This window comes from Rhincodon typus, chromosome 43 (genome assembly GCF_021869965.1).
Source record: "Rhincodon typus isolate 14 chromosome 43, sRhiTyp1.1, whole genome shotgun sequence".
In the NCBI taxonomy this organism is placed as follows: domain Eukaryota; kingdom Metazoa; phylum Chordata; class Chondrichthyes; order Orectolobiformes; family Rhincodontidae; genus Rhincodon; species Rhincodon typus.
Window position 1 is genome coordinate 2,370,879 of NC_063374.1, and position 13,309 is coordinate 2,384,187.

At 43.0% G+C, this 13,309-nt stretch overlaps 1 protein-coding gene across 1 annotated transcript; it reads left to right on the forward strand.

The window, feature by feature from the left end:
* The first annotated feature begins 307 nt into the window (after positions 1–307).
* Positions 308–7,799, forward strand: LOC125487622 (zinc finger protein 436-like). The gene is made up of 3 exons (XM_048619506.1): positions 308–513; positions 3,693–3,893; positions 4,587–7,799. Exon 3 carries the CDS (start codon positions 4,696–4,698, stop codon positions 5,572–5,574), a length of 879 nt encoding a protein of 292 aa, XP_048475463.1. The 5' UTR covers positions 308–513; positions 3,693–3,893; positions 4,587–4,695; the 3' UTR covers positions 5,575–7,799.
* The last annotated feature ends 5,510 nt before the right edge of the window (positions 7,800–13,309 follow it).

Here is a 13,309-nt window from a genome sequence, read left to right on the forward strand (position 1 = left end):
TGGCGTCATTCCCGAGCAGAAAGAAGCCGTTCAGCCCAACGAACCCCCGGGGGACTCTCTGTCGCTTGTATCTCTCTGTGGGTTTTTTTACAGTCGGTGATAACTGTCCTAATAATGGTGAAATTCATGTGTCATGATGCTGTATCCGACATGCTGATCCTCTTGTCATTCATGACTTTTCCCTGAAAAGATGCTGCCGTCTGAAACAGCGTGGAATTACTGCAGGGGATCCTGTGCTCCTGTACATTAGGAGAACTGAGCATTTACTCAAACAATGGACACACCGTATCCCTGAAACATTGTTCCCAAAGCTTTGAGTGCAATCGAAAGCAGCCAGAAGAAAGATTTCGAGCAGGTAACTATCTCCACCCCGAAGTACGGTCAAGGGAGTTGAGCTGCCGTGATTTGTACACGCAACATTCTGTTCGAGAGTCAGACGCGCTACAAAGCCACAGCAAAACTGGGAAGTGAACGTACTGCACTGAGGTTAATTTGCGCCAAAGGAGGTCAAACGTGAGTGTCTCTTTTGTCTCTCTCCCCACCTTTCCTCCTCTCTCTCTGCTTTCTCTCTCTGCCTATCTGTCTGTCCCTCTGTCTCCCTCATTCCGCTCTTCTCCACTTCAGTGCCTCAACTTCCCTCTCCTTGACCTTTCTCTTTATCCCCCATACGCTCTGAACTTGACTCTGGAGAGGCTGATTCCAGTCTACATGTCACAGAACGGATCGGGGACTTACTCTCAGTCTTCCTTCAGAGACGACAGAGAAAGGATTTGGGAGGGGGAAAAAAAACAGACTGGATTCCAATCCCATTTTCTGGTTAATTTACAGTAAATTCAGGCACCAAGAGACAAACATTTCTCGAACTTCACCATAAGTATCAGAAATAAAAATATTGTTGCAGAAGAACGCTTAACTTGAGGCCAGACACTGAAAGGTGCCTGTGGTTGTAATGTACAAATGTAAATAGCTAGAGATGTTGTAACATTTCATGAATGCTTCAGTACCACGTGACCCACGACTAATTCATGTTCATATTCCAGGAGCCAGCATCATTATTGCGTTACAATAGTTGAACGCCGTCGCCGCTCGCGTCATATGACGCCATGGTGTAGTTGGAAGCACCAGGGACAGTTTATTAAAGATACCTCACTGAGGGTCAGATAGCCCTGCACCGGAAGGCACTTGTACGGCCAAACATAATCATTTTGAGTGAGTACAGATCTCCAAATTAAACAGCCAAAAGGGAAACCTTCCTTCCTTCTATTTAACGTTCAAGATACAAGAAACTAAAATCCCTCATCTATGTTTGGAAACATTTCTTCCAAGTGTTAGATAATTATTTCTGTGGGAACCGGATTAAAGGCTGAAATGGTGAGAAGCGAAGTCAGCACGATTTAAACCTGTTAGTTTTTAATTCAGCACCTGAATCACTTGACCACTCTCCTAAAACGTAAAGCAATTGTGTTTCTTTAAAACCATAGCCTGATTACAGCAGAGAAATACTTCATTCGGCTCAATTTGTTAGTGACTCTAAAGAGAGATTCAAGTGATCCTGCAATTGAAACTGAAGAAATGGCAGAATCGCTTTGCGTGTATCCACAGACACAGCTGGTTCCTGGTGACATGGATTTGTTTGCAGTAGCTGGGATCAGACTGTCCCCATTGTCTCCACAATGAACATCCCAGTCTTTATTTTAGAAGATTAAAACTGATAAAGGAAATTGCCATCAGCAATCTGAAGCTTGAACTCGTTGATGTTTAACAGATTTAGGGGATCTTACAGGTTTCACATCAGACTCTGTGGTGCATTTAGTCAGCGCATTCAGCTGTTAAGCAAAGTATTTGAGAGTTGAAATGGAACATAGTCTGAAAATTAGAGCCATACCATCCAGGAAAGATGTTAGGAAGCATTTCTACACACAAAGGCTTGAACGTGTTTGGAACTCTCATCCACCAGCAACAGTGGATACAGGAGCAATTGTTAACCTAAGTTTTTTTTTGTTAAGTAAAGTTATTAAGTGATTTGGGTCAAAGGCAGGTAAATAGAGTCACGCCACAGATCAGCCATGATTTCATTCAATGGTGGGGGGCGTCTCGAGAGGCTGAATGGCCTATTCTGGTTCTTATGTTGCTATAATCATTACTGTTTTCTTGTCACACATTTTTGGCCTATCAATGGGGACAATGGCTGCAAGAAAATGTTCTCCAAGCATTGACCATTCTGCAAATATTCAGTATATCCACTTCCAGGCATCTTACAAACAAAATGCCAAATAAATTAATGGACCATATTCCTACACTTGAATCATTAGAAATCTGAGAGTTCTTCATTTCAAACAAACCCGATCATGATTGCATTTCCTCAGCAGTACAGGGAGCAACACAGGGAGAAGCAGAAAATCAGCAATATTCCAGCCTGACACTCACTGCCAGTGAACAGTAACAACTGCAGCTTCAGTCAGTGGCTACCATCCATCCATGGGACACAAGATTATGCAGACCAGGGCAAACCTCCCAAAACACTGAGCACAGGCTCAGGAAATTGGAAGATTATGTCCTAATGACTAAACCTCTGAGCAGCATTTACAAAGTCCCCTGGTCAGTCACCCTAATAGTCACTCACCAACAATCTAAATATTTTCAACTGCTTAATCCCTTCATTTTATTGAAAGCCTGACTATTGCTAATCTGAACATCAGTACTGGGGGTATGTGTTCGTGAGTGGCTCATTTTCTGTTGTTTGTCCGTCAGTTTTGTCATTCGGTTTGTAGGTGACTGAAGCGAATCTGAGTTCAAAATGAAGGCACACAACAGGTAAATATCAAATCCAGAAACAGATGCCGATGGAAATAGATGTCAGTGTTGAGAAGGAGAAGCAAAGTGGAATCTCAATGATTTTACAGATTATTGAGCAGAAAGTGATGGGGCCGTGGCCTCTGGTGGACAATTTAATTCTTGCATGGCTTTTAAGCAGTTATCTCGCCTTGGGAAAAGCTATGGTTATAACCTGTGTGTCCAGCTACATCAGTTGGTAGAGGAAGTGATTATCAATCTCAGGTCGTGTGTTTCACATGTACATTGGACAATGTTCCTTTGGAACCTTGCTTTTTGAACTGAACCAACAGTGTCATCACATTCAAAGCGAGACTTTGCTTTCCTGCTCCTCTGATGCTGCTTGACCTGCTGTGTTCATCCAGCTCTACACCTTGTTATCTAAGATTCTCCAGCATCTGCAGTTCCTACTATCTCCGAGACTTTGTCCTGTTTGGTTTCATTAATGTCCTGGTTGCTGATGCAGTACACTGAAAAACCAACATTCACCACCAGAAATGGTGTTATTTATCATTTCGCATAACACACTGTTAGCAATTTTCATAACAACATCTGAACTGTTGGGTGGACACAGATAGGATACAGGAGCATGAGACAAAACCTGAAAACAAAGAATACTGATTTATTAAAGCTGTTGAAATAAATTAGCCTGGCAGACGATCAGCTTCAAGATATTCGAATTACATAAATATATACTGTAAAAAACAAAATACATGACCAATTCTCCTCTTTGGTATACGTTAACGCTGAGGCAAAGGATCTGCCATCTTGCATTTATGGGATATAATGTGATGAACAAGTGAAGGGGCTATGGCAAGATATGTATTTTCTAATTTTATGATTTTACTCTCCATCTGCAGATACGGAAAAGCAAATTACTACAAAAGAATTCGACACTTCAACGGCGATGTTTTTACCCAGCAGAACGCGCAATGGTGAAAGTTCCCCTATCTACATAACAGAAAAAACCAGTGCGCAGGCGTAGTATTGAAGAGTGCACGGAACATGCGCGGAAAGAGTAATGGCGACGGAGGGATGATCACTCTTCGGATTCACGAACGGTAAAATTATGGCGCGGTGGAGAAAACGATGAATCTGGCGCGTGCGCAGCAGGCTTAGTAAACATATTGTGTCAGTCTGTTTCAAACCCCAGTCGCGAATTTATCTCTCACTCCACCGATGTATGAAGAGGGGGGTCGCAGCTTCCAGCGTTAGGCCTGCGCTAATTGCCGCCATCTTTCTTAGGGGCAATGAGGCGCGATGAACACGCGAGGCAGCCATCTTTGTAGGGGGTGAGGTTCTCATTGGCTGGGAACTATCACGAACAATAACAGAAGTTGCTGGAAAAGCTCAGCAGGTCTGGCAGCATCTGTGCAGAAAATATCAGAAGTAACGTTTCGGATCCGTAACGGTGAATTTGGTGATAAGGTTGTTAATATACACCTGCCGCCAGGACTCTTACTGGAAGTTCAGGATTTTGTTTATAAAATCCGTCTTGTTGAACCACGACAAATCCAACTCTCTCAGTCTCTCCGCTAATCCAGGCCAGATTCGGCTGTGGGTCCAGAACAGGTGACATGTTTCCCTCCCTGAAGGACATTTGTGAACCAGTTGATTGTTAACAACAATCAGGCAAGTTTAAGGCTCACCAGTTTTATCTCCAGAAATTATAAGATTCGTTGAGTTCAATCTAAATTTCTGTTTAGGTGGGACCTCTCTCATTCACTCCTTTCTGTTTTCAATCACTTTCGCAGGATTTTAGAAGGGGAGAATTTATCAACAGCAAATTTGAATGGAACATCATATCAGGATCTGACAGTATCACCCAATTTCTGGTAACCTGAATGTTTTTAGATTTTGAACATGGAAGCTAAAGTCACCTTTCACAGTGGGGGAAAACCGTACTCGTGTTCTGTGTGTGGACGAGGCTTCAGCCGATCATCTGGTCTGTCCAGACACAAATGCAGTCACAGTGGGGAGAAACCATGGAAATGTGGGGATTGTGGAAAGGGATTCAATTATCCATCTGACCTTGAAACTCATCGGCGCAGTCACACTGGAGAGAGGCCATTCACCTGTCCTGAATGCGGGAAAGGATTCACTCAGTTTTCCAACCTCTTGTGTCATCAGAGAACTCACACTGGGGAGAGACCATTCATCTGCGCAGAATGTGGGAAGGGATTCACTCAGTCATCCCACCTGATGACACATCAGCGAGTTCACACCGAGAACAGTTCATTCACTCGATCAGAGTGTGGGAAGGGAAACACTCAGTCATCACACTCGCTGAAACAGCAGCGAGTTCACAATGATGAGAGATCATTCATCTGTTCCGAGTGTGGGAAGGGATTCACTCAGTCATCCCACCTGCTAAAACACCAACGGGTACACAGTAATGAAAGACCATTTCAGTGCCTGCATTGTGGGAAATGCTTTAAAAGTTCTGCAGAACTGGTCACCCATCAACGTGTTCACACTGATGAGAAACCATTCAGATGCTCTCACTGTGGGACTGGGTTCAGGAAATCATCTCACCTCATTGTCCACCAACGAATTCACACTGGGGAGAGGCCATTCAGCTGCCCCGAATGTAGGAAAAGATTCAATAATTTGTCCAATCTGCTGAAGCACCAGCGTATTCACACTGGGGAGAGACCTTTCACCTGTTCCGAGTGTGGGAAAGGATTCACGCAGTCATCCAATTTGTTGAGACATAAGCAAGTTCACAAGCAACTACCATGACTGGGTTTTGCTGTTACTCACAACGAGGAATGAACTCTGTTAACTGGGGTCTGTCTCTGTTGATTGATCATCACCTCAAGACCAGCTATTGGTGTTTACATTCTGGATAAAGTGAAATCAATCAGCTTTATTTTAAAGGTCAACTTATAAGCAAAGTAATGCAGATGGTGAAGGTCTGAAATACAAAGTGCTGGAGAAACTCAACAGGTCTGGCAGCATCTGTGGAGATTAGCTGAAACTAGAAAAGGAAGGTCCACACAAGAGGAGCAGGCAACTCGGGCGGGACTCAGACAGAATCAAAGTGACTGATGCAAGGAAGCAAGTGAATAAAGAAGTATGCGTTCCACAATCAGATATTTTCTGCAGTTTTCAAGATATGGTGGCAAAAACCAGTTTTTGTCAATCTCCATTTATTTACTGAGCTGCTGCCTCATCAATTGTCGTGACTTATTCGGATATAAACATTCATATATTAACTGTATTAACCTCATTTCAAATGATTACAGAAAAATTAATGGGGTTAAAGTCTGACAAATCCTGAGGGGCTGATAATCTTTATCCCAGAGTACTAAAGGAAGTAGCCCTAGAAATATTGGATGCATTGGTGGTCAACTTTCAGAATTCAGTAGACTCTGTTCTTGCATATTGTAAGGTGTCAAATCTACCCCATGATTTAAAAAAACAAAGGGAGAGAAAACACAGACAATCACAGACCATTTATCCGAACATGGGGTAAATACTAGATTCTGTTATAAAAGACATAATAACAGAACACGGCTTTTGATAACTTTCCACATTTGACACTAGTGGGCAAATTTAAAGCACAGGTTTGGAGGTAATACACTGACATGGATTGAGAACTGGTTGACAGATTGAAAACAAAGTGGGAATAAATCGATCGTTTTCTGGGTGGTGGACAGTGACTAGTAGTGTACCACAGGGATCATGAGCGCTAGCTATTCATGATATATTTAAATGATGTGGATGGGGAAAGCAAATGCAATATTACCAAGTCAGCTGAGGTCACAAAACTAGGTAAGATTGAGTTGTGAGTACAATGCAAAGAGGCTTCAGGGTGATAAATTGAGTTTGTCAGAAAACGCGACAGATGCTGTGAAACATGGATAAATGTGAAGTTATACACTTCAATGTGAAAAGCAGACTATTCAGTAAAGGGTGATATGTTGAGAAATGTGAGTGTACAAAAGGATCTGCATGTACTACTCGTACACCAGGTGCAGGAAGCGATTTGAAAGGCAAATGGTATACTGGCCTTCATTGCAAGAAGAGTTGAGTTCAGAAGTAGGGATGTCTTACTGCAGTTATACAGGGCCTTGATGAGACCACACTGGGAGTATTATGTACAGTTTTGGTCTTCCCACCGAAGAGAGGATGTACTTGCCATGGAGGGGGTGCAATGAGGGTTTGATAGGCTGATACCAGGATGTCAAGACTTTCAAATGAGGAGTGGTTGGTTCGACTGGCCCTGTGTTCATGAGAGTTTAGAAGAATGAGAGAGGATCTGATTGAAATGTATAAAATTCTCATAGAGCTAGACAGACAAGATGCAGGAAGGATGTTTCCCCTCAACAGGGAGTCACAGTCTCAGAATATGGGGTAGGTCATTTTGTACTGAAATGAGGAAATATTTCTTAACTGAATGGTCAACCTGTAGGATCTGCTGCCACAGAAGATTGTGGAGGACGGATTACTAAGTATACTGAAGCTGTCGATGTAAATACGAGACAGTTATGATCCAAATATTTTATCTTATGAATGCATGAAATAGGTGCAGAAATAAACCAAGCAGCTCCTCAAGGCTATTCCACAATTTGATGAGATCATGGTTAACCTGCTGTGTTTTGAAATCCACATTTCCACCTAGCCCCTATAACTTTGGATTCGTCTGCCTAATAACTATCCATCCACCTCTATCTTAAAGAAAAAAACAATGAGCCTGCTTCCACTGCCTTCTGGGGCAGAGTTCCAATGTTGCACAACCCTCTGACACAAGAGATTTCTCCCCATTCATGTTCCAAAAGGATGACTCTTAAAATTAAACAGTGTCCCCTCGTTCTGGACTCACCAAAAAGTAGAGGCTTCCTTACCAAGTCCAACTTGTAAAGACTATTCAGGGTTTTTTGCACTTGAATCAAGACTCCCTTCACTTTCAGAGACAAGGGTGGAAATTGCTGGAGGTGCTCGGCAGGTCTGTAAATGTCTGTGGGGAGAGTCGGGGTTGGCATTTTGGGTTGAGTGACCCTTCCTCAGAACTCTGTGGGGGGGTTGCTCGGCCCGGGGCATTGGCTCTGGTTCTCTCCACGGATGCTGCCAGGCCTCCTGAGGTTTTCCAGCTATTTCTAATTTTGTGTGTGATTTACAGCATCTGCAGTTCTTTTCGTTTTTATTTAATATTTAAACCCCATCGCCTCACTTCCAGTGGAAATATGAAAACAAGCTCAGCCTGTCAAACCTATCTTCTAAAACAACCATTCATTCCAGGCATCAATCTACTGGCCCGCCTGTGAATCACCTCCAATGCATTGACATCTTTCCTTAAGTAAGGTACCAAACTGCATATTATATTCAAAATGCTTGAAGGTAGGAGACAGAGGGTGGTTGTGGAGGGTTGCTTTTCGGACTGGAAGCCGTTGATGAGTGGTGTGCTGCAAGGATCGGTGCTGGGTCCACTGCATTATGTGTCACTTATATAAATCATTTAGACGTGAATATAGGAGGTGTGGTTAGTAAATTTGCAGACAACACCAGAATTGGTGGTGTAATGGACAGTGAAGAAGGTTATCTCCATTCAGTGGGATCTTGATCAGATGGACCAATGCACTGAGGAGTGGCAGATGGCATTTAGATTAATATGAAATGTTCCATTTTGTTGGGACAAGTTAAGGCAGGAATTACACACTTAACGGTAAGGTCATGGGGAGTGTTGCTGAACAAAGAGATGCAAGTTCCTAGTTTCTTGAAATTGGAGTTGCAGGTAGACGGGGGTGTGAAGAAGGCATCTGGCACACTTGCCTTTATTGGTGAGTGCATTGAGTATAGGAGTTGGGAGGTCATGTTGTGGCTGTACAGAACATTGGTTAGGCCACTTTTGGAATACTGTGTGCAATTCTGGTCTCCCTGCTATAGGAAAGATGTTGTGAAACTTCAAAGGGTTCAGACAAGAATGTTTCTGGAGTTGGAGGGTTTGAGCGATCTGGAGAGGCTGAATAGGCTGGGACCATTTTCCCTGGAGCATTGGAGGCTGAGGGGTGATCATGTAGAGGTTTACGTGATGGGCATGGATTGGGTAAATAGCCAAGGTCTTTTCCCAGGGTACGGGAGTTCAAAACTAGAGAGCATAGTTTTAAGGTGAGAGGGGAAAGATTTAAAAGGGACCCAAGGGGCAATTTTTTCACGCACAGGGTGGTGCGTGTATGGAATGAACTGCAGAGGAAGTGGTGGAGGCAGGTACAATTACAACATTTAAAAGGCTGCGTACATGAATAGGTATGGTTTAAGAGGGATATGGGCCAAATTCTGGCAAATGGGACTAGATTAATTTAGGATATCTGGTTGGCATGAATGAGTTGGACAAAAGGTCTGTTTCCATGCTCTACAACTCTATGATTCTATGAGAGAAAATTAATTAATGTTTTGAGTCTGATCTGACTCTTTGGCACTGAAGAGCATTGGAAAAGTAATGGTGTTTTTGGTGTGTAAAAGGGGGAGGAAGAGGAAGTGAAAGATTGTAAGGGTGGTAGGAGGAGGAATAGATGGCAAGGAGGTGCTAGCAGGAAGTTTATAGCAGAAAATAGGTTAGCTCTGCTAAGAGCAAACGTGAATAAACAAGACACTGGGTACTTGCAGGGGGAAGGAAGTTAATCCAAATGGAGGACAGAGTTACTGGTGTGTCATTCTTGAACTCAGTGTTGAGTCCTGAATAAGCAGAAATTAAGATGTTGTTCCTCCAGTTTGTGTGTTAGACAAAAAAATGATGAGTTTTTGTTTGTATCTTGGATGATAGTATGTCTCTTTTGAAGGGCTGTCCCTGTCTCCTCCATCTTCACCTCCAACAAGTGAAAAGAGCTCATGAAGCATTTTTGTCACTGAAATTGAAACAATCTGATCAGCTGCTTCCCTCACCTCCACTAATCACCAAGCCAAACTGTCTCTAAAGTTCCTTAAATAAAACATAGTTCTGGAGAAACACAGCAAGTCTGACAGTATCTGTGGAGTGAGACAGAGATCAATTAAGAGTCATACTCAACTTGCAATATTCCCTCTGTTTCTCTCTTCACAGATGCTGCCAGACCTGCTGAGTCTCTCCAGGACCTTCTGTTTTAATTTTAGATTTCCATCATCTACAGTATTCTGCTTTTATTTGAGTCTCTAAAGTTCATTCTTTTCAAAGCTCTGAACTTTCATCTTCCTCCAGTGTCTCTCTGATATCCTGCTCTGCCCTATCAGCTCTCATCTTGCCCAAATTCAGCTGATTTGCCTTCTTCCCATTAAGCTGCCAATGATCCAACTCCCCCATGTTCGCTGATATTGTAATGGTCCTCTCTCTCCCTTCTGGTTCTGTCCCCCTCTCCTTTAGATTCACTGTGAGTACCCATCCTCAGAAATAACCCTGTACCCTACCATCCACACAGACTACTGACCATCTGCGACCTCCCTTTCCTCTACATGTATCTGGTGTCCCCAAGGATCTATCCTTGATTGTCCTATTTCTCATCAACATGCTGCCACTGATGGAAACATCGAAAATTGATGTTAGTTTTCACACGTCCACTGACAGCACACAGATTTACCTCACCACACTCCCTCTCCATTCCTCCAATTAAAAGTTAGCAAAACCAAAGCCATCATCTTCAATTGCTGCTGAAAATTCCATTCCCTAATTTCCAAGTCCTCTCCTATCCCTGGAACAGCCTAAAGCTGAACCATTTTGTTCATAATCTTGTATTTGACCCCAAAATCAGTTTGTGATCTTATCTCCACACCAGATCTGTCAATCTCCAGAACACCACCTTTAACCACCCACACAAGCCCAGCTGCTGCTGAAACTCTAATCCACGCCTGCGTTACCTTTATGTTTAATGATTCTAATACATTCCTGACCTGCCTGTCACATTCACCTTGCCCCCAACCAGAACTGGGGCGGCACGGTGGCTCAGTGGTTAGCACTGCTGCCTCACAGCGCCGGGGACCTGGGTTTGATTCCAGCATCAGGTGACTGTTTGTGTGGAGTTTGCACATTCTCCCCATCTCTGCGTGGGTTTCCACTGGGTGCTCCGGTTTCCACCCTTGAGGGGTAACAGTCCAAAGATGTGCAGGTTAGGTGGATTGGCCATGCTAAATTGCCCATAGTGTTTAGGGATGTGCAGATCAGGTGGGTTATGCGGGATGTGTCTGGGTGGGATGCTGTGAGGTTCGATGTGGACTTGTTGGGCTGAAGGGCCTGTTTCCACACTCTAGGGGTTCTACGATTCTAAATGTAAAGCCATCTAAAACCGTACTGCCCATTTGCTTTCTCACATCATGTCCTGTTCACTCATCACCCCTGGTGCTAACTGACCTACGTCAGCTCCAGGTCCTTCTACCTCTGTTCTGCCTACGGTATGTGATAAAGGAGCATTCAAGTGTGCAGTCACAGGAGTTAAGGCCAGAGAACAGACAAAGTCATGGATTTAAAGAAATGGTGAAGATCAGCCCACCACGGTCAGAGAGGAGCTCATGACCTCTCCCAAGTTCCTTCCCCCACCAACATTGAGGCTCAGGGGGAAGAGAACATTAATGCTAATTAGGACCTCATTAAAAATCAAAGAGCTCCCATGAAGAACCTAACTGTGTTCACACAGATTTCGTAGTTGTTACTGAGCGACCTAACAGGGAAGTCAAGGATAGCAATGATGGACACCATCAGCAAATAGTTGACTCTGACCTCTCCACCAGCATCGTACACGATCCTTACCCTGACTCTATGAAGGAGGGCCTTGACTAAGTTGAGAAAATCCCTTGCATTGGAGTCAATTCACTGTTAAAGCAGGCTGTTGTTCACAAAGGTCAAAGATTCAACAAAATTGGCTTGAGGGGTAACCTACAAAGTTTGGAAACAATTAACATTAAGGCTGTGTAATTGGTTTAAGTTCTTTCCACAGTCTGTTCACTGGAACACTCTCACTGGGTGTCTGTGTGTTAGTTCTTTTCGTAATGACACTGATGTTTGACATCTTTTTCCACTAACAGATCAGATGAAAACATTGAAAAGTAACATTCAAGACCTGATGAATCAAGTGACTGTCTCAGATCATGGCATGATGTATGATTTGAATTTCCCATCAGTAAATCCTCTCCAATCCACTCAAAACGGAATTTACAAAATTCAGCTCTGTATGTACAGAATAGAAATTCTGCCCAGACAGTTCCAGTTTCTGTTGAACATTTTTCCTTTCTTGTTCCCTCAAAATTATAAATTCCCCCTGCTCCCACACTCCTCCTCCTCCTTCTGCCAAAATCCAAATTCAGCTTTGAATAATTCTTTTTGAAACTTTTTTTTAAAATGCGCATCTAAAGACAGTAATATGTTTGATAAATCACTTCAGTCATTAATCATCACAAAACATTAATCTGATCATCCTTGAGCAACCAGACAGAATTGCAGACATCAGTCTCATGTTAATAACTGTGTGGAGATTCAATGAACAATTGTGATTCACAGAATTGTTAATGGCAAAGAAGGAGGCTATTCAACTCATTGTGTCAGCACAGTTCTCTGAATCAGCTTTCTGACTTTGTGCCATTTCCCTGACTTCTCCCTGTAATCCTGTATATTGCTTCTAATCAAATAATAATTTAATGCCCTTGACTGAACCTACCTAAACCACAGTGCCATGCAATGTATTTCAGATCTAATTACTGGCTGTGAGAAGTTTCTTTCTCACATTTCCTTCTTTTGTAATTTATTTGAAATTTGTACTCTTATACTCAATGTTTTTACCAGTGGGAACAGTTTTGCAGTATCTACTCTGTATAAACCCCACATGGGTTTTGAAAACTTCTTTTAAATCTCCTCTCAGCCTTCTCCAATCTAAGCTTATGGCTGAAATTTCTCACTGCCGAAGCCATTTGCCTGAAGGTGGTTTCTCTAAAACTTCCAGTGTTCCCTTTGTTCCGTCTGTCCGGCTCAAACTAAATTAAACCCGGAATCAGTCTCACAGCCCATTCTGGTTTCTGAGTCTCTTCATGCCAATAAATTAACTCCAGTTAAACATTGGGAATAATTAAGCCACTGTTTCCAAACTTTATTCCTGAGCTACCACCTCCACCTCTCCCTCTGACTCAAATTTAGTCAGGCAGTTCACAACTTGATATCACATCTGACACTGAGAGGAGCTCTACCTCACATGTCTGTGCCATCACTAAGACCACCTGTATCCATCTCTGTCATCTCATTCAAGCCCATCCTTATCTCAGAGTGGCTGCTGCGGAAATGCTCATTCGTCCCTTTCTTACCTCAGGCTCAACTATTTCAATGGTGTGCTCAATGATCTTGCATATTCTGCCCTCTGTAAACAGGAAGTCATTCCAAAACTTTGCTGTCAAGTCTCAGTCCTCTGTCACTCCTGCATTCACTGACTTACATTGACTCACATTCAAGCAATGTCAGGATTTAAAAATTCTCATCCTTGCCACCAAAATCCTGCCATAACTTCACCCCTCTATTGCTGTCATC

Excerpts from the sequence above, each read along its gene's own strand:
- LOC125487622 (XM_048619506.1), top strand. The coding sequence starts at position 4,696 with ATGGAAGCTAAAGTCACCTTTCACAGTGGGGGAAAACCGTACTCGTGT.